Below are 19,746 nucleotides of genomic sequence, written 5' to 3' on the forward strand. Positions count from 1 at the left end.
AGTTTAGGGTTAGTGAACAGTTAATTATCAAAAGCATCAGTAGCAGTAGGTGAATTCATAACGGTGCAGGAAAGACAGCCACATGCTCATATTGGTAGGGTCATTTTCTGCAGACCAGCTAAATGAAGCCACATTAAATCACTTTGAGGGACAGTGTGGGTCGCGAGTCTTTGGCACCTATATTTTTGGGGTCGTGAGCTGAAAAGCTTGGGAACCCCTGGGTTAGTGGGTCAGTGCTACAGAAGACTACCAAGGTAAAATCACAATCAACTTCATTAATTCTACTCAAAAGACAAACCAACATTTAATACTTGATTATTCAGAAACTTAACATTATTATGACCACTGCACACCACAATGCTTTGCGACCAACAATCAACATTAAAGCTGCTGTGAGGAACTTTTGTTTTGTATCGATTCTGGCGCCCCCCTTGTGGACAAAGTGATACCTCTTATCTCTCGCCCTATACACGCAAAAGTAGTGTTTTCAACAAAAAACTCATCCTGTTGTCTTTTAACAGTCAACTTTTTCAGGCAATGTGATTATTTTCCATGAGAACAGTCAAATGAAGGCAGTTTCTGAAGCAAGATGTCCATCATCTGGTCTGACACCTACCCCTCCAGGGCGGTTTCAGGCATTAGAAATTACAACAGAGAAGGTGTCAGTGTTGCTGCTGATGGACTTGTTTGCTATTGAAGGTTATAAAGAGGCATCAGTATCATTTTCAGTCTGTTTCTCAGCCATTTCAAAACTCCTCACAGGGCCTTTAAATAACTGTTTCCATCAAGTTATAAAACTTTGTTGAGCTGTTTTAAGTGGACTCATATCAAGCTGTATTCAATAGTAGAAACCTACGTAAGCTTCAATGTTTACAACCAGCAGCATCAACCACTCAGTAATGACATTTTCCACTCATTAATTCTTGTTACCCTGCCTGACCAACTACAGAGCCAGACATCACAGTCAGCTTTTAGAAAGCTATGTTAAAGTGCACATTACAGTCTGTCAAACATAGAGGCACTCGGACTTCAGAACAAACATGTGCATCAAGTAACTTAACGACAAAATGAAAAGTTAATATTTAAAGTTGAACATTTCTTCTTCCTCTGTGAACACTGAGGGAAACACAGGTGGCATGTTACGTCTGTTCTGTAAATAACTAACGACATATAACTTAGATCACTTGGCTCACAGCATGTTGTTCTACTTTATCTAATGTGAATGTTCAATACTACCTCTGTTCATGTTAGCTAACTTAGCATGGCACGCAAACTTCACAACCCGACACAGCGTCTGAACTTCACTCACATCTTTCTGTTCTTGTTTCAGGTTGAACAAGTTGAGTCGCTGGAGTCGCGCTTTCATCCCATCCGCCATAAACTTTACAAAACCAAGATCTGAGTGGTTACTTTTCCGAAACTGGTTCCTGACAGTGCGGGACACTTCAATATCAATTCATTGGAAGTTAATTTTTTGCTCCCAGGCGAGGAGGATCCTACGGCGCAGTGTGACCAACCATCCGCAAGACTTCCTGTTCAAACATTTCAAAGTAAGATAATTCCCATTACCGCACATGGATATGGTATAAGAAGTACAAGCTATGCTTTTGTTTTGGAGGTATATAAATCAATTCCTGAATGTATGTCAGATTACTGTGGTTAACTTTTCAAGGCTAAATCCACCAATACGCAGAGAGAATAGGGTGGGCACAGTTCCTGTCCCGGGTCAGTCAAACTTCAAGCGGTAGACTTTAGGGTGGTTTCCACTTCACCGTTACAAGACTGTTTAGATTGTGTCTATAATTACGCTTACACAGCCTGTACATAAACAATATTTCCTGTCTGGAGTTACAGCCAGGCCAAGTCAAGCAGCTATGGATCCTCTTGGGATGGACTGAATGTGGGAGAAAAGAAAACTTCATGACTCAGAACTTTTCCAACCGGTTATGAGGTCTACTTTAGTCACCATTTGACCGTGTTATGTCCAAAGATCCAATTCCTTAATGCTAAACTGTATTCTCTCATATAGAATCAGTAGAAACAACAAGTTTCTAATGAAGAACAATCAGAGTATCATATTTTATCATATTATTTTAGCCTGTACACATTAGGCATGCCTATTTGTTGTTCTTTTGTATTTATAGCTAATGTTGTTGTTATTATTTATTTTATTTTTTTATTTGTATGTCTTATTCTTATGCCTTGTACATAGAGAGCACTGTTTTCCAAAATCAAATTCTTTGTGTGTTCAAGCATACCTGGCCAATTAAGCTGATTCTGATTCTGATTCTGAGAGTAATATACTTGTTTTTGTGAGAATGCATGACTACCTAAAGACCATACAGACTTACACAGCAATTAGTGTCAATAATAAAGAGCAGAATATTATATTTTGTCTATGGTCACTATCCTACTTATTTCTCATTAGTAAGAAAGAAGAACTTCCTTTAATTTGGCTTTGGTTTAATTGATACATTTTTAATCAAAACAAGCATATTAGTATGGAAGCCCGTTTCCCATACTATCTCATAATAATGAGATACTAAGTCATAATAATGAGATACTAAGTCATAATTATGAGATAGGTCTAAATGGGCTTCCATGTGTGTTGCTCCGCAGCTACAGTTTGGAGGGGCTGAGACAAAGCTTTGCAGACCTTAATGGATATCATCATTGAAGACTACTTTAGACATGGATTCACAAATCAAGAAATTTTAGTTGTTTCGGAGGAATCTCACAAAATCAAAGTCAGCCTCCGGACCCTGGAGAGAAAGCTACAGAGGAACCAACTGTGGAGGAGAAGTGGCAGCCTTCATAGACCACCAGTTGCAATCGTCTTGCAAGCAACACGGCCAAAGGTGGATGCACCAAAAATGTTGGATGGCTGGGATAATTACAGACAGAGAAACTGTGTGTCAATTGATTCGACTGATGGATGGGAATGGAGTAGAACTGTATGCGTGCAACCGTTTGAGACGGCGTGTGTATGTCAGTCGTGGGCCAAACAATGTATGACATATATATGGCTATGACATATTAAAGCCTTAAGGAATATGCATCAGTGGTTGCATTGATGGTTTCTCGAGAAAAATGATAAGAAGCATACAAAACAAAGCTACAAGCGTTAAAAAATGTCTTTGTAATTTACATCTGTTCACTCTAAAAAAGCAGATAAGTAACAATTACAGAAAATTAAAATAACAGGTGAATCATTTAATATAAATGAAAACACACAGTAATTACCTAATTAACACAAGAAATTGGCAGCCACCACAAATAAACAATCAAAAATCAGTGGTTAATCCTTTACTCTGAAACATAGTGAACTTTTCTTACTACAGTGGGGACACCCAGTGGTAACTTTTGACTTCAGGAGCAGCATAGAAAACACCACCTTAGTGTATATCTCCTCACACAGAGAAATACGTTTCCTCTTAATTGCTGCAAGGCTTCAACAATGTTCTACTGATCCATTTCCAAAAACAGACATTCAATTAAACTGACTTTATAGCCCACATCTCTATACAGCATAATGAATCTCACCACTTTGACAAATATATCTAGTGAATAAGATACCACATATCTTAAATATTTTATTCTCCAGTTAAAACTTCTTAAAATATAAATATGATTTGTGATAAGATATGGCAGAAGCCTTTATCTTTTAAAAACCTTGCTAAGATACCTACATTTTTTCCTTCTATACAGGTGAGGACCATTACTGACAAATTGCCTCTCCAAGCTTTTAATTTATCATTACCACTTATTCAACCCTTACCTTAAAACCACGATTAATTCTCATACAAGACCGGGCGATTGGCAACAGTGCAAGAATGGCATGAATCCACAATTCACCTAACCATGCAAACAAAAGGTTTATAACACAGGTGTAAACACAAACTAGGAAATCTGTTTGGTTAAAAATACAGTTCAAGCTAACATTTCAAAATTTTCTCATGAAATGTTTTATATGATACCAGCTCTGTTTTACTATTATTACTTCTAAACTTTACTATAGATTCACAATGTTTTTATGAAGTATCAGCAAAGGAGAGAAGGATAAGTTATAGTTGTTGGATAATACACTAAAAACACATAAATCTGTGTAAATTATAATCAATATATTTGTAAGCTGAGCTAATTGTAATTAAATGAAATTAAAAGTATATGTTGCTGTGTTTAAGTGTTAAATGGGAGTCAATATGGCAGCAATAAGTCAGAATACAGATGCCAGATGTGGGGCTTGAGGTGCAGATCAAAGCAGTGGTGGTTTGTATTTTCTGTGCATCAAATTTGCACTTCTTTCATTCTGTAATCTCCCTGACTTAAACTATTTATTTTTAAAGAGGACTCTAATTTTACATTAAATGCTTCAAGAGATAAGTACATGGACATACAGTCAAGGGATAAACACAATAATCTTTCACAGCAGGTTATTTTGTCAGTGCAAACTCTATTCAAAAAAATATTAACCCCAAAGAACCTTTATAGTCTACTACAGTACCTGATCCATCCTACTTGACCTTTAAGTTCTGGCTGGACACATTTGTATGTTCCCAATAAAGTGCTTTCAATCCATGGTAGATAAAATGGTTCACATTATCACAAGGACTCATTATGTTCTTGTCACAATATATAGGACAGAAATGTGCCATTTTAAGTAAAACTATGTTTATTGTGGAGTACACCCTTTTATACAGGAAACACTCACACACTTGGAACTACTGTCTCTTTCAAGTGTGGGAGGTGTAGTTACTAGCAGTTTCATTTTCATCACACTTCCATGCACAGCAAATACAGATCTAGCAGTGTTTGTGGTGTGGCTTGATTTTGAAGAGCCAATGTTCCTGATCCCCATTTTTAGGCCACATCAGTTTGGCTTGAATCTTTATTCCGTTAACTAAGTCTGACAACTTTTCTCAGAACATGTAATAAAGAAAATGTTAACACAAAGTGTCTGAGGATTAAACACACATACAGTGTGTATGTAAATGTGTACATGTGTCTGTATCTGAGCCCAGTGTGACAGAGTTAGAGCAACAGGTGGTCAGGCTGACATCATGATCACATTCTTGGAAGTGCTGAAGCGAGACAGAGAATAACAAGTGTGCACACACACACACACACACACACACACACACACACACACACACACACACACACACATCAAAACAGGCAATGGGCCACAGAAAGTGGTTACCATGGAAACGTGTCTCTACATCCTGCTTGGTTCATGTAAAGAAAGATCATTACTTGTACTAAGCAAATACCTGCACAGCCATTACAACAAATGACCAGCCTTTATTTATATAGTGTACCCAAGTTCAAGTTGGTTTGTGTACACCACAAACAGTGGATGCAGTGATATGTCTAAACACACAGTGGTATTTACAATACATAGCGTATGTTGGCTGTTTATTTATTTACAGTGCATGCAGATATTCGTTATGTGGGCCCAGAAATGTGCACGTGAGCCCTGTGAAGATCAAGAAAAACAGTCTGAGATAAAGAGCACACATTCATTTTGTATGATGACTTCTTTAATGCATCAAATTTCCAATTAAGAATTCTTTGTTGTCTCTGTCACTTTTTTCAGCAGACTCTTTGAAGTGTTTGGCATTTAGGGCATGGCACACAGTGATGAAGCTATCAATGTTTCAGGCTTGGCTCAGACACCTGCCGCAGCTTTATGATGCATGGAGGCTGTTGGCAGATCAAGCCATGTGGAGGAGAGTTGAAAGTGTTAGAGGTCAGCAGTGTGGTGGTCAGCACAGCATAGAGTGGGAATGTGTTTGTTGGCATTGTTGAGGAGAGCACTGCGTACTTGGAGCCCCATGGTGTGATTTTGGAGGGATGTCACAATAAATGCTGATGCGGTCACACTGAATGCTAAGGCAGCTTTTGTCACTACATAAAAAAGATTTATGCATGCTGATCGCTGTTCCTAATGAGATTCACAGTGCTTCATCTCTGCTTTAAACTCTTATTCGGAATGGAAATGGTCTGTAAGCTTCTGCAGGCTGAGCTTGTGTTAAATCTTTGACATGTTTTCCTTAAATATTAAACTGTTCCCCTTGACTTATGGTATCATTTAGTGTTTATCTAGTGTATCTGTCATGTGGACATAGATAATTTGGCATTTCAGAGCTCTTTAATTCTCTTTAATTTGTTTGTTGTTGTTTCAGTACCTTTTTTTACAGTTGATCCATCCTTATTTAACATCTTCCTCAGCTTGAACAATGCTGGATCATGTGTTTATAGTTGGAGCTAGTTCGAAATATGCACACACTCTTACCTTGGTGCTGTCCTGGCACTGGAAGACATAGCAGGCACAGTTTGTCCTTTCTCTGACCAGGCAGCCAAAGCTGCGAGGCTCTTGGCTGTTGTGAATGAGTTTCATCACCTGGTGAGGTCGACACTCAAACAGCACAGTGTGTGTCAGAGGGTCCCAGACAACCTTCTCTCCTAGAACTGACATACATCGCACCCATGATGCCGACACACATAGAAAAACTGTGTGATTACAGGTAGAGGTATCCCGCTGTCCACCTCCCGGACTTGTAGACCTAGTTTGACTCTGGTCCTTCTCTGCAGGACGGCACCTGCAGATCTCAGTCACCACCCAGGGCAGCATGGCCATGGTGGTCAAGTGGTGGACTGGTAGAGAACCAGTCAATGTCAGTTTGTAGCGTACCTCCTCCTCTTCCTCTTCCTCTTCCACCACCTTTCCCCCCCATGTTGTAATCCTCTTCCCAGCAAGGGTGAGTTTCTGAAAAGACGCTGAGGAGGAGGAGAGATGAGACAGTGAGGGACACGAGCGGTTGTTTGAGGTTAAATGCAGAGGAGGTTTCTCAGAGCTTCCTGGCCTGGTGGGTTCATCTTTTCTGGGCTTTACTTCAAAGTAGAGCCCCTCCATGGCTGGTGACAGTGACAGTATCTGTGTTTAACTGCAAAACATCAAACATGTACAGGAGAATATTTAAAACACAGAAGAAAAAGGATATGTAATGGATATGTCAGAATCAGTGGCTATTACATACAGGGTCATTTGTAGGGTACCCTACAAAATGACCCTCTGGTGTTGTTTACCCAACTACCAACACATGACTTAAATTCTGACAGAGCCGTTTGCACTCAAGGACACAAACACATGCCAGTTTTACTATGAGGATCATGTTTGGCTTGTCGCTTTACAGTCAATGAGAGGGACACCTTACTCCCCCTGCTATCCTATACAATCAGCAAACATAAACGACATCACCATTTCTATAATGACAGTTGTGTTGTCGCATTTTTTTCAATGAACCAACCCGTTCAAGCGTTAATAAAGGGACATGATGACCATGTTCAAAAGTCAAAACATTGAAGTTGGAAGGAAACATAACGGAAGTGGCGCTAACGTACCTCGTTTTGACCTTGTAATACAAATATTCTTCAACTTAAACGCACTGTGAAAGCGCAGCGCACGATGTCGGTCAGCCCACTGCACCAGAGAAGCAACGGAAGTTATAATGAAATCTTATAGCCGTGGAGCGCATCCTCACGTGCCTTACTTTAGCGGTTATTGTATCTTTACGCACGGAAAAGTGATTTTTACGCACATGGTTACTAATGCTCAATATTAATACACACTCGATTAATACAAAGCACAGTTCATAAAACAATCTACCATCGCTACCCTCTCTCTTCGCCGGTACAGCCTCCTTACCTTTTCACTGTAGACTCGTTCGGTGTGCGCAGCGTGATGACAGTGTAACCGGTGCGTGCAGCTACAGTACATACGTCCACAAACAGAAAGAGAGCGGTCTCCACGCAGCAGCAGCCGTTTCTAGCTGGAGTTAAATTTAGAAGACAGGCCAGATCCGACCTCCCTCCTATCCTCTATACACTCAGACGGGGCATGGCAAGTGCATGCTGTCAGCATGCGCTTGCCAGAGGATGCAGGACAGACGTGCCCGCACGAAATATGAGCGTGCGTGCGTGCGTGCGTGTTATATCTCAATTTCATCTCTACATTCCCCATTAGGAACCATCTTTATTGAGTCAAGTCATTTTAAGCACAGTATCTTGGAATACAAGTCACACCATGAAAGTGTTTTTATTTCACGTGTATGTAATACATTACTGGTAATTAAAGGGGTCTAATTTTTAAATTCAACTGTGTGGTGTCTAAGAGTCCCTTGACTTATAACTTTTTCAATTGGAGGAATGAGAAGTGGGCACATTATAAAAACTTGTGCAAAATCTCCACTTAGTGGTGCTCTAAGCTTTTGGGCTGAGTCATCTTACAAGTCAGTAAACTTTGCACATTTAGCATTGATTTTACACAGTTTAACCATACCTTTCAATGTGGTGACATTTCAAAAACTGTTACAATATAAGTAATTATTTTGAAGCTAGTTTACAGCATTCATTTTGGTTGCATTTAGTTTACAGTTACATCAGTTTTAACAGTTACTGATCATTTCTGTTACTTTTTAATGTCAGCACTTTACAGCTGAATCAGTGTGGAATGTGTTATCATTACAGGAGAATACAAAGGAATGTTTATAACTTAACACCACACGCAGTAGGAATGACTGACTTTATGCAAGCTGTCGTTCAAATTTCCAGGGCTGAGGCTAACCCAAATAAAAAGTTGTTTTAATGATATTCTGTGACAGCAGAATGTAAACCTGACTCTGGATCCATTATTTAAAGCAAAAGAAGTAGAGGTAACAAGTTGTCATCAACCCTTCAGTTGGTTAAGACAGATTCATGATTATATATCAGTGTAACTGGCCCAGAAAGACAGAAATGAAATTGTGATTATCTGAGTTATAAATGTGAAATAAAGCCTGTTTTAAACCAAGAATCCCTTCTGAATTAATAAGGACATTGTGTGAAATGCTGGTCGAAAGCTAGCCTTAAATGATCCTCCCTGTCACTGTATGTCTATAAAGTGCTACTCCGGCTTGGGCTGCAGTTTGTTCTTCTCCGGCTCCATGAAGTTTTCAACAATGGCATTAACCAGGTCATCCAGTTCCTTCTTCAGCTGTGTCACATCACTGTCAGAGAAAGAATCAGAGGGAACAAAACATGATGAGATGAAGCCACTGTGATGAGGTAACTAGGGATGCCATGTATGGTTAAGACCTTTAGAAAAACAGTTAGTGAACTAGTACACAAGTAATAGGCAACCCTTTCACTAACCCATTTATTGTTTAAACTGTTTCTTTTAAAGCAGTTTAGCACATTTATATCATGGAAAACGGAACATATTTGGATGTGTAGGGGTTAAATCAATTTGACTTCCTTGCATCTGGGCTACTGTCTTCATACATTTCACAGCATGAACAACTGATAAAATAAATAAAAAAATAAAAAAATCAATAATCAATAAATCAATAAGTCAATAACCATCTTCTACAGCCCCAAAGGTACGAAAATCTAAATCATCTTTACACACTAGCTGGCATGGCCTGTATGGAGACCCACCTGTTACCAGGAGCAGCACAGAGTTCAGTGTAGTATTTGATTTTTGGCTCAGTGCCGCTGGTCCTCAGAGTGGCCACGCCCCCGTTTGAGAAGTTAAATGTGATCATCTGACTGGAACGGGAGGTGGGAAGAACCTATAGCACAGAGGAAAGGAGTGGATACAAAAGTTGATCAAATCAAGACCTACATCAAACTTTTGTATAAAAAGAGAGCAAGGAGGCTTAAAAGCAAAAAAAATCTCCATATACAAATAGCTTGCATAATCTGTGTCAGAGTATATTTCTAAAAATACTGCAGTAGGATTTGCTCCATCTGCAACAACACACTTCATCCACAATATAATATTGATTCATAGCTTAGCTGAGTTTTTATTTGGCCACTTGGGGGCAGGGGAAACACGTTTTGAATGCAACACTAAACTGTAATAACTGTACTCTACCATATCCAGCAGATATGACAGAATCTGTGACATGTGAAACACATGGAGTTGTGTTTCTGACCACCAAGCAAATGCAAGTCTTTAATTCACTCTCTTTGGCTCTAGTACCACTCAGGTAGTTGACAGGTCATTAATTAATCAGCTGCCAGCTTAAGACAAACAAACTAAATGAGAGAAGTGTGACTGAACCATTTTTTATTTTTTTATTTAACCTTTATTTAACCTTTATTTAACCAGGTAGGTCATTAAGAAAAAAATCTTATTTACAACCAAACCGGTATAGCCGTGGGCTGAACAGCTAAACAATGAGGAGATGTTACAAAGCTCTGTGAAGCTAAGAGGAGTTACAGATTCAGGTGGCAATTTTCTGCTGGTTCATTTCTGTGAGCAAACCCTTCCACATTGTCATTTTCTACATTGTTGACATCAAAACATCAATCGAAGCTGCTTTAAAATGAAGAGGCGACTTAACATTCCTGTTGCAAATATGAATTTGGCAACACCACCAGACAAAACAGACTCAATAGCTTCATCCTGAGTGGATGTGCTGTACATGTGTGTGCATGACTTACAGCTTTCTTGTCCGGCTGGTTGCTGTCGTAGCCGGTGGTCAGGTCTCGTACAGCAGAGATGGAGAAGCGACCACAATCAGTGGGATATGACTCGTTCTGACCTTTGTAGTTGCGAAGGCGTTCAAACAAACTGCGTATCACATTCTGGTCATGACAAATGAAGTAAGAGTTCTTAGTGATGTGGTAGCCATACCTGAGAATAGGGAGTACAGTAAGAGTTACAGTTATTTTATATTTCTCAGTGAAATAAATGAAGGCCAGATGAGAACAATGTATGTATGTGTCTTACTCTTCATATATGGAAGTGAGCTGTTGAGAAAGGCTGGTGCTTTTTGTGGCCAGATAGGAAATCATCTCTCCTGATATGGCTGCAGCACTCACTCCATCCTTATCCAATACAGAGGGAGAACACATATACCCTGAAACACAAACACAAACACACACTGTCAATCCTCTCTATGCATAACGCTCTAGCTGACCAAGTCACATGTTACTTTTACTTATAGTGTGTGTAAAGGCATGTGGTTCCAATTAGAGCATCATAATCATGTTATACAGGAATGCTTTAAACTATGTGATGTTGTCTGTATGTGTTTGAGTAGAGTGTTGTCATATAAACCTGAAATGACTTTTAACCGAGAGCAAAACTTGAAATAATTAGGATGTTTAAATGTCTGAAATTTTCATGCATTCTTTGAATGTAATGGTTGATTTATTCATTTAACAAGTAACCAGGACTGGTTGAAGTTATTGAAGGAAAAGTAGAATTTGGTTAAGGAAGATTTAACACCACTAGGGGTCATAACATTTAAAAAAAAAACCATAAAAGTGATGCTGGTTATGATTAAAAGACTTCATGGAGACTTCATGTAGCAAATGCTACAGTTTGAAAATTTATTTTTATTGAATCATAATTTTATCCTGTTCAGACATTTGAAATATTTTTTATTTGCATATGCATGGAGCTCTAACAGGGGAGAGTAGTTCTCACATTTCTATCAAAAAGCATGTTTCTTTCAGCCACCCTCACCCCAGTTAAGATCTTGTGAGCTAGATTTTTTTCACAAACAGAAAGTTAAGGTTGGCCTTTATCTGATCCCAGATAAATTTGAATCAGTTGAATACTTTTAGGCATCAAATTAAATCAGCGTGTGACATCTCTGAGATCCGTGTGTTATCAAATTCTCATAACAACATGCCACAAGGAATTAATCAGGACTTCTGTCCTTCAGTTATGCTATTGGTAATTTTTCATGTGAGTGTGTGTGTGTGTGTGTGTGTGTGTGTGTGTGTGTGTGTGTGTGTGTGTGTGTGTGTGTTTGTGTGTGTGTGTGTGTGTGTGTGTGTGTGTGTGTGTGTGTGTGTGTGTGTGTGTGTGTGTGTGTGTGTGCGTGTGTGTGTCTGCGTGTGTGTGTGTGTCTGTGTGTGTCTGTGTGTGTCTGTGTGTGTTTGTGCGTGTGTGTGTGTGTGTGTGTGTGTGTGTGTGTGTACCTATTGCCTCCTCGAATGCAAATAGAACAGCTTTGCTCTGGTCCAAAAGGTCTCTGGCTCTGTTTCCCATCCACTTGAACCCTGTCAGTGTTTCCTGTTCAAAAAGTAGAGGTAGAGGTAGTGTGGGATTAGAAATGATACCTCCTGCAACATTTGCAATTGCCAACCTATAGAAGGGTGCTATTAGCCACAATTTCTCTTAAACTACAACTGATGAAAGCATGTCAAAGGCATGAATTAAACAAAAGTTGATGGAGTGAAAGCTGTCTTTTTGAGCAGGAAAAACTTCAACCTTTTGGATGTATGAGGGGATGCAATCACATTAGATCATAACAGGTTGGTTTTGCTCTCTTGAAAAATAGTGAGAGCAGGAAAATATGAATGGCCTATCATGTATATAGTGTGTGTTGTGCCTCTTTTTATGCTTTTACCTAGTTTTGAGTGTAACATTTTTTTTATATCTTCTTGGCGTTACCTCAAAGTGGAAGCCTTCCTTGAGAGCAATGGCGCGCAGAATCTTGGATGACACGGTGCTCGACAGCATGTAGAGGTTTTTTACAGCAGCAGGGTCAGAGTTTTGCTTTTTCCAGCAGCGGAACATCCACCAACCAAGCAAGGCTCCTAATTCATTACCGCTGAATAATTGCCACTGCCCACTAAAAAAGGGAAAAGAGAGGGAGAGAGATTATAGAAAAAAAATGTGCAGAAATGCAAAAAACCTTCAGTATATCCAATGTATCACTAGTTTGTGATGCTTAGAGCATTACCGCTGTCATAACAATGATGCGTTCTTTCAAAGCTGAAGCCAATTAACTTTAATGCAATGAGGTTTAGTCCACGTTCACATAGGTTGGGCTCTGTGAATGTTGAGTGATATATTCTTCCACTTGGAAGGTGAAATGAAAATTATGAGAAAACCGGTCATCACACAGAACCACTGGCTACTTTACAAACTAACATTTTTAACATGTTCCAGAATTAAATCATTTGTTTTTAATGCTATGTTTAGAATACAACTATCATATACACGCAAACACACACCTCTCCTGCTTCTCAGCGATTGCCAGTCGGTCAGCGTCAGGGTCATTAGCTAGCACGACAGAAGCCCCAACTTTCTCTGCCAGAGCAAATGACAGTGTCTGCAAAACACACACAAACGTCACACCTTCAACTACAACACACCATCTTATCTCTATATGAGGCTATTTAACATCAATGTTCAAAGCATACCAGGACTCCCTCTCCCTCTTCAGGATTGGGATATTTGACAGTGGTGAACTCGGGGTCTGGATCTTTCTGTTCCTCTACAGCGTGTGGAGGCTGGAGGTCAAAGGCTTTGAAAGCTGACTGAACAAATGCATGGCCGACTCCATGCACAGATGTGTGCACAATTTTCACCTCTGAACTCTTGTTTATGTCCCTGTGGAAAAAAGAAACAAGAGTCAAAGGAATGATCTTGTTTGGCCTCATTTCAACTGTAGTGGGGGAATGTGTGAATATTAAACGGAATATACTTCTCAGTAGATAGTTATCTGCTTAGTACCTGTTGTGACAGTGATTCTGGATGGTTTTGAAGTACTGCGTGTGGATATCCTGGTACGGGTCTTTAAGTAATGGGCTCTTCAGGGCCTCTTCTGTGTTCCAGGACTCAGGCCAGGGCTCCAAGTTTTCCTCTATGGCTTTGGCGATACTTTTGTCATGAGGAGAGATGATCTGGGCCCCGTTCTCCCAGTACACCTGAGACACAGACAAAGCAAAGGAAGTAGATGTTGTATAGTTGCCATAACTTTTATTTTCACAATCAACTAACCTTTCATAGTTTCTCCTTCATTTCCTCTCTTTTATTGACTCTCTTTTATTTATTGAAATATTTTTTTGCCAATATGATGTTAAATAATAATCTCAAATATTGAACACTATTTCCTTGCATCTAAAATGAAATATTCAAATCTGCATTTTCAATTGATGAGCAGAAATCAAACACAGTTTATTAAAAAGGATATACTATAACAAGAAGAAAAGCCCTTAATATGAGAAACAAGAACCAGCAAGTATTGAGATGTTTTTGCTCAAAAAGTGTCTCTAAAGACTTAACATTCTTTAATTATCCAACGACCATATAATCCATTGATTGGCCAGTTATTTCAACGCTCAGCAAACAATACCCCCAACAAGTCAAACAAGCATATCAAGAACGAAAGCAAACTGTCAGTCATATCAAGCTGTGTGCAATGTTTACATTTTTAAATCAATAAGTAGTTAAACAAACATCCAAATAAAGAAATACAAGAATGAAGAGGTGTGCAGGTGGAAGTTGTTACCTTGTAGCCGTTGTCCTGTTTGGGGTTGTGAGAGGCGGTCACCATGATACCAGCACACAGACCCAGATGGGACACAGTGAAAGGCTGTAGGGGGCAGGAAAGAGAAATGTTACGATGTAATGACAAGTGACATGTGACGAAACAGCAAGTGAAACTGTTTCTTATTGTTCCTGCAGACCTTATGGACAGTAACCCTACAAGTCCAACTTCCTCTTTGTAAAATTCACACTTCTTCATTGTAGACCTGAGTGGATGGACCAATGTACATTGGTTAGTGAGAAAGAAGCCTCTGACTTAATGCCTGCTTTCCAACATTTATGCAAAAAAAAAAGGTGTAAAGTAATCATGTGGTTGTGGCTGGCATGATTTGCACCTAGTGTAGGGCAGTGTGTTATACCTGTGTTTATAACTGCAAATCTAGCACGCATTTATATCTTCAAGGTTGTGTTCTTACTGCCATGCAAAAAGATAAACTAGTTCAATGTGCATGAATCATTAAAGACCTAGAAAAAGGGTATTCAAAATTTGGTCCGAACTACAGTAGAAAAAACCCATGTTTGGCCTCAAATGTTTGGGCACAAAGTTGTGTGAATTGTGCCCTCCTGCTACGTCTCAAACAAAGTATAACCAAGTAAATCATATGTGCATTATGCAACATAAGGTACATGAAGGCAGAGTTTGTCTTAGAATGGAATTTGCCCTTTAACCTCTGTTGCCAGTAGCAGAACTGACAGCAATAAAACTGACAAGGACTTCATATTTAAAAATTCAATAGAAGGACGTTAAATGGTATCTAATTTAAGCTTCTACATGATAAATCAAAAAGGAATCCAAGACACTCTTCATTAAAAAAAATAAAATGTTTGGGCATTTTTGCCCTCACAAGACAGGACAGCTGCTGAGAGACAGGAAATGTGGGGAAATACACACAGCAGAGGATTGCAGCTGGAAGCCAAACTAGTCCATGATGATGACTACAGCCTCTGCCATATGTGGCTGAAACATGTTGAGTGATTTTATCCATTCTATTTTGATTATTCTTGCTATTTCTACCTTTTTTCATATCCAAAGAGCCTCCTCACATTAGTTTCTTTTATCTATCTATCTATCTGACAATGCTTTAGCTGTCCTTCTTTGTTGTTTTGGACTACATGATCTGTCAGTGTTACTGCAAAATGAAAAAAACATATAAGAGGACATAACGGGAGATCAAGAGATTACCACAAAGGGTGTAGGGGTGATGTCATGAAAGAGGTGGACCGGCACCCCTCGGCTGATGAACACAGCTGCAGCCAGGCTGGCGAAACGCTTGCTGCCGCCCCCGCTGGGTGGATGGGCACGGGCGTCATAACCAATCACCACCCCTCGCTCCTTTAGGTTCCCAAAACTCTCCTCCAGGTAGTGACAGAAACCCTGTTTGAGACGATGCGAGGATATGATAGCACACTTGAAAAGGGGGAAGTGGAAGGCATTTGAGGACAACAACAGGAAACCGAGAGAAAAAAAATGTCAGTCTACAGTGATGGGTAACAAGGTGGTGGCATGTGAGCTACGCAGACAATCACGAGAGTTTGGAGTCTAACTGCAGAGGACAAGAATCACTTACATGTTTGTTTGGCTTTGCATGTGACTTGATGCATCGTGAGCACTAGGCTTGTAGTTTATTTATTAACTGACCTGAGTGGTTTGGATGATAGTGAGGTCGTTCATACAGGAAATGCCGGGGCCCATGGCTGCTCTCAGACCTGCCGTGCCAAACTCCATTCTGGAGGAGAAGCATTTCTTGAGGGCCTCTACTGCTCCGTTTTTCACAAGCTCCTGCACCATCGACACTGTTTTGGGGTTCTCGGGAGTAAAAACAAAACAACATTTCATTATAACTATATTCACATAGGTTTAATATCTACATTCATTAAATACTTTAATTTAGAGCTCACAGCTGGAAACCAAGTCAGCAAGATCAGTATGATTTCTATTGAAATATCTGAAAAGCCTTTAAGTCTCAAGTCTTACTCTTAATACTGCCAACTTTTCCAGGATTTTCTCCAAACATAAAAGTAAGCTTGCTAGCTGATTAACATCAACAGAAATGCCCACTACAGCCAGTTGTTCTCTTAAAATGTGAAAAAGGAACTGAAAATCAACTCATTGACTGATTGTCCAGTTATTATCTGGATCATGATCTGTGTCCATGTAAGACCACAAACGCTTTTGGAACATGAAAAGTTCCTCTGAGTGACTGACAATCAAAAGAAGGTATCTTCACTAACTGTCGTGCGTTAAATTGTGGTCAAATGTTTTTACATTGTCTTAAAAAAGTTAAATCTTTACCAAAGGCTCTGTGTGGTTCAAATGAGCAACTTTTAACACAGCAAGTCAGCCCATTTGAGACAAATGGTCATTGATGCTGCTGCACTTCCACAATAATCATTACAATGATGAACCAGTGTCTCCTTTTCAGTGTGTCCTGATTGGAAGCATCCCATATCTCTATGAAGCCATGAATGGCTGGGTTTGTGTAGGTCATATGGTCAAATGAAGTCGAATTAGCATGTGCTGCTCATCAAAGTGTCTCAGCCTGAATGAAAGATCTATCTTCCTCTTCATGAGGAAAGACAGGAGGGATGTTTGCCCTGTGAGGCCTTTACATTCTTTATGTATTCATACTAGAACTTTCCTCCATAATAACTACATAAACTGATATATAAACTGATGTCTTAACCTAACCAGGGCTCAGAGGTCTGTCTGTGCTCAGCTGAGATCTGGTATCCTTCCTCTGGCATTAGAAACTGGCCACTTCCACTCTGTTCCAGAGGAGGAGAGAAAGTGTTCCTTGTGTGATGTGGAGGAAGTTGAAAATGAAATGCACTTTTTATTCTACAGTCCATCATATCACGATCTCAAGGGCCTCCTTGTCAACAAAATGTCAGAAAACTGTCCTGATATGTTTTGCATGTCCGATGAAGATAGACTTCAGTACCTGTTTGTCCAGTTTGCTCGGTTTGTGTTAAATGCTGTTCAGCAGCGTAGGAGCACACTCTGTCTGATTTAGTTGCTGTCACTGTCAAATGTCTGAAGTGTACCACTGTGCTTTTTAATTACTTTAGGTCATTGCTGGACATGTGCAGTATTGTAACTGCTCTCTTCTTTTTCTTCTTATGTTGTTGCTCCAATTTTGTTCTGTTTTTTGTAGTGTCTTGTAAGTCCATATGGGCTGGGCACCTTTTCGGTGCATGACAAGATGAATAATAAATAAATAAACTAAACTAAACTAAACTAAACTAAAAAGGAGCCATTGCCTTTTAACACATGTGAATCATAAATCCTCATGACATCGATTGGAGATGCAACTCTGTGTATGTTGAATGAACTTAAATTAAATACTGTATTATAGTTTTTCTTCAGGTAGCGTTGTCCTTTCCTTACTTTGTTTTAATCATTCTGAGAAAAAACTTCAGACCTGTTCAATGAATCACTAGGAGATACTTAGTGAGCTGATCAAGTGTTAATTACACACATGGCCATGGGAAGTAGGGGTGCTGAGGGTGCTGCAGCACCCATTGTTGGAAAAGGCATCACACAATTTTTTCTGGATACATAAATAAGTTGAAACAAATACATCAACACAATAAAACAGTTTTTTTTTCATTGTATTATTTTCTGAAAATGTAATACCTGAGGAAGATTTAAGAAATAATTATAGCAATTTTAAATAATTATTCATTTTAAAATAACCCGATGCCTGGGCCTTGTGTGTGTGTGCCTGCTTAAAAACTGAACGTATTTGGATAAGTTCTGTTCAATGCGCTTTACTGTCTTTTGGGCCTGTTTTACCAGGTTTGGCTTGTAAGCTCTTTGCTGTTCAACGGGGTATGGAATTTGCAATTTGTGAATTTATAATGAAAAGTTCTCTTGAAAGCTTTTTGAGATTGTGGAAGTCTGATGCTGTTCCTTCATTTGAGATGTGGCTGAGGGAGCTGGGCGAGACCCTGCATATGGAAAAGCTTAGATTCAAGAATGCAGGAAGGATGAGGGTATTTGATAAGGCATGGGGACCAGTGCTGAGACACTTGAGGGGTCTGGGGGAGAATGTTGGTGGGATGAGAGATTAAGAATAACCCTGTAACACTGATGGCTGTGTGTTCTACCTGTTTTAATCTGTCATTTAATGACTTGAATTTTGTTTCTATTTATTTTTACCCTCTAACGTGAGTTTTGATTTTACTTTTTTTTTCTTCTTCTGCCCATTACTATGTACAAAATCCGCTAAATAATATTCATCACTATTACTATTACTGTATGTTCTTTAAGGCCGCTGTTATGTTGTTATAAGAAAATGGAAAAATACGATTTCTTCTATTTGTCAAATGTGAACTGTATACAATGATAATGCGCAATAAAAAAAGTTAAAAACAAACAAACAGATAAATAAAAATAAAATGTATGTGCGCTTTAGCCTATCAGTTGCACAAGTAACCTAAATGCAAAAAGAAAAAAAATGCACCTCTTACTACAGCACCCGCAACTTAAAGCCACTTCCCACGGCTCTGATTACACATGTATGTTTATGACTTATGAACACCTTATCACGCTGAAGTTGTCGTGACTCATTGCTGCTTGACGTTACCACGATATAGTCCCCTACTTGTCCAAATGTCACAAATAGTACAACATTACTGCTCCTGAGTTAAATCCTCTTGGTTAAATTCATGCATTTAGCGGAATAACTACACAATCATTTCAACTCAGCTCCAGCACTTGAAGCTAGCTCGCTAACTTGGCTGTCAGCTCACCTTGTCATATTGCAGCCACTGCTTGACAGCCTGGTCCAGATCAGTGTTCCCTGTTGTGGACAAACCCTTCTCCATTTCTCTTCTTCAAGTCAAGTGAGCGAGGACACTGATGGGCTCTCTGGATGTGGTCCTACGAGGCGAATACGCTCACACTGGAGTATTTTCCAGCACAAATCCGAAAATGAATGTGTGGGTATGACTACTTAGGTGTGCTCCACGCGAGCCGGGGCGGGGCTACGTAATGCGTCACGAGTATGTCATCTGGTGCCTTCAAGGGTTGTCTTTGAATGTGGTATTTTCTATGTTCATAACTAATTGTAAGGGATTAAAAGTCTGTTTTAAAAAATGCAAGAGTACTTTACTGTATGATTTTATCAGGCCACTTCATGCTACGGAGTCCCCTGTGGCCCATCATTTTTGGAGGTCCTCATAATACTTTGCACTATATCGCAATACTTTTTTTCACTTTCTTCTTCTGAGAATATCTACGTCCGCCTCACTGACCCTGCGTATGGATCTATGGACGACGATTAGGGCCCATAAAAAAAAATTAAGGTGCAACATATATTTCTTAATATTCTAAGATTAAAGTCAAAATTCTGAGAAAAAAAGTCTGAATTCTGCCTTTAATCTCAGAAAAATAAAACAAATAT

General features: G+C 39.4%; 3 protein-coding genes across 5 annotated transcripts in view; all 3 read right to left on the minus strand.

Moving 5' to 3' along the window:
* The window catches only part of tbc1d1 (TBC1 (tre-2/USP6, BUB2, cdc16) domain family, member 1), a 48,173-nt gene extending 46,626 nt beyond the window's left edge, over window positions 1-1,547 (minus strand). Inside the window, exon 1 of one of the 2 annotated variants that reach the window (XM_034688912.1) lies at window positions 1,310-1,547. In XM_034688912.1, the coding sequence (XP_034544803.1) occupies window positions 1,310-1,378 (69 nt within the window). In that variant the 5' untranslated portion in view covers window positions 1,379-1,547. The remainder of the gene's footprint in view (window positions 1-1,309) is intronic. The other variant, XM_034688911.1, reaches the window with a different exon arrangement.
* A 2,633-nt stretch (window positions 1,548-4,180) lies between these two features.
* On the minus strand, window positions 4,181-7,933 carry LOC117816581 (TBC1 domain family member 1-like). Of its 2 annotated transcripts, XM_034688915.1 has the most exons (4): window positions 7,602-7,706; window positions 7,405-7,483; window positions 6,296-6,947; window positions 4,181-5,476 (listed from the first exon to the last, which is right to left on the minus strand). In XM_034688915.1, the coding sequence occupies exons 3-4, from the start codon at window positions 6,914-6,916 to the stop codon at window positions 5,420-5,422; spliced, it is 678 nt and encodes a 225-aa protein (XP_034544806.1). In that variant the 5' UTR covers window positions 6,917-6,947; window positions 7,405-7,483; window positions 7,602-7,706; the 3' UTR covers window positions 4,181-5,419. The 2 variants fall into 2 exon arrangements, with proteins under 2 accessions (XP_034544806.1, XP_034544807.1); XM_034688916.1 differs by lacking the exons at window positions 7,405-7,483; window positions 7,602-7,706 and adding an exon at window positions 7,709-7,933 and having other exon boundaries at window positions 4,181-5,703.
* Window positions 7,934-8,065: 132 nt separating this feature from the next.
* pgm2 (phosphoglucomutase 2) lies at window positions 8,066-19,338 on the minus strand. The gene is made up of 13 exons (XM_034688913.1): window positions 19,094-19,338; window positions 15,978-16,145; window positions 15,522-15,713; window positions 14,301-14,384; window positions 13,523-13,716; window positions 13,210-13,399; window positions 13,021-13,118; window positions 12,455-12,635; window positions 11,980-12,073; window positions 10,778-10,907; window positions 10,489-10,681; window positions 9,478-9,611; window positions 8,066-9,047 (listed from the first exon to the last, which is right to left on the minus strand). The coding sequence occupies exons 1-13, from the start codon at window positions 19,166-19,168 to the stop codon at window positions 8,945-8,947; spliced, it is 1,836 nt and encodes a 611-aa protein (XP_034544804.1). The 5' UTR covers window positions 19,169-19,338; the 3' UTR covers window positions 8,066-8,944.
* Window positions 19,339-19,746: the final 408 nt, after the last annotated feature.

Source organism: Notolabrus celidotus, chromosome 7 (assembly GCF_009762535.1).
Source record: "Notolabrus celidotus isolate fNotCel1 chromosome 7, fNotCel1.pri, whole genome shotgun sequence".
Lineage (NCBI taxonomy): Eukaryota > Metazoa > Chordata > Actinopteri > Labriformes > Labridae > Notolabrus > Notolabrus celidotus.

Bases quoted from the DNA above. Each gene is read 5' to 3' on its own strand.
- pgm2 (XM_034688913.1), bottom strand. From the start codon at position 19,168: ATGGAGAAGGGTTTGTCCACAACAGGGAACACTGATCTGGACCAGGCT. The intron at 16,146-19,093 runs GTGAGCTGACAG...TTTACTCCCGAG, and splicing joins AGTGGCTGCAATATGACAAG to AACCCCAAAACAGTGTCGAT. The intron at 13,400-13,522 runs GTACTAAGCAGA...TTTTTTCCACAG, and splicing joins CAGAATCACTGTCACAACAG to GGACATAAACAAGAGTTCAG.
- LOC117816581 (XM_034688915.1), bottom strand. From the start codon at position 6,916: ATGGAGGGGCTCTACTTTGAAGTAAAGCCCAGAAAAGATGAACCCACC. The intron at 5,477-6,295 runs GTAAGAGTGTGT...TGATCTTCACAG, and splicing joins AGTGCCAGGACAGCACCAAG to GGCTCACGTGCACATTTCTG.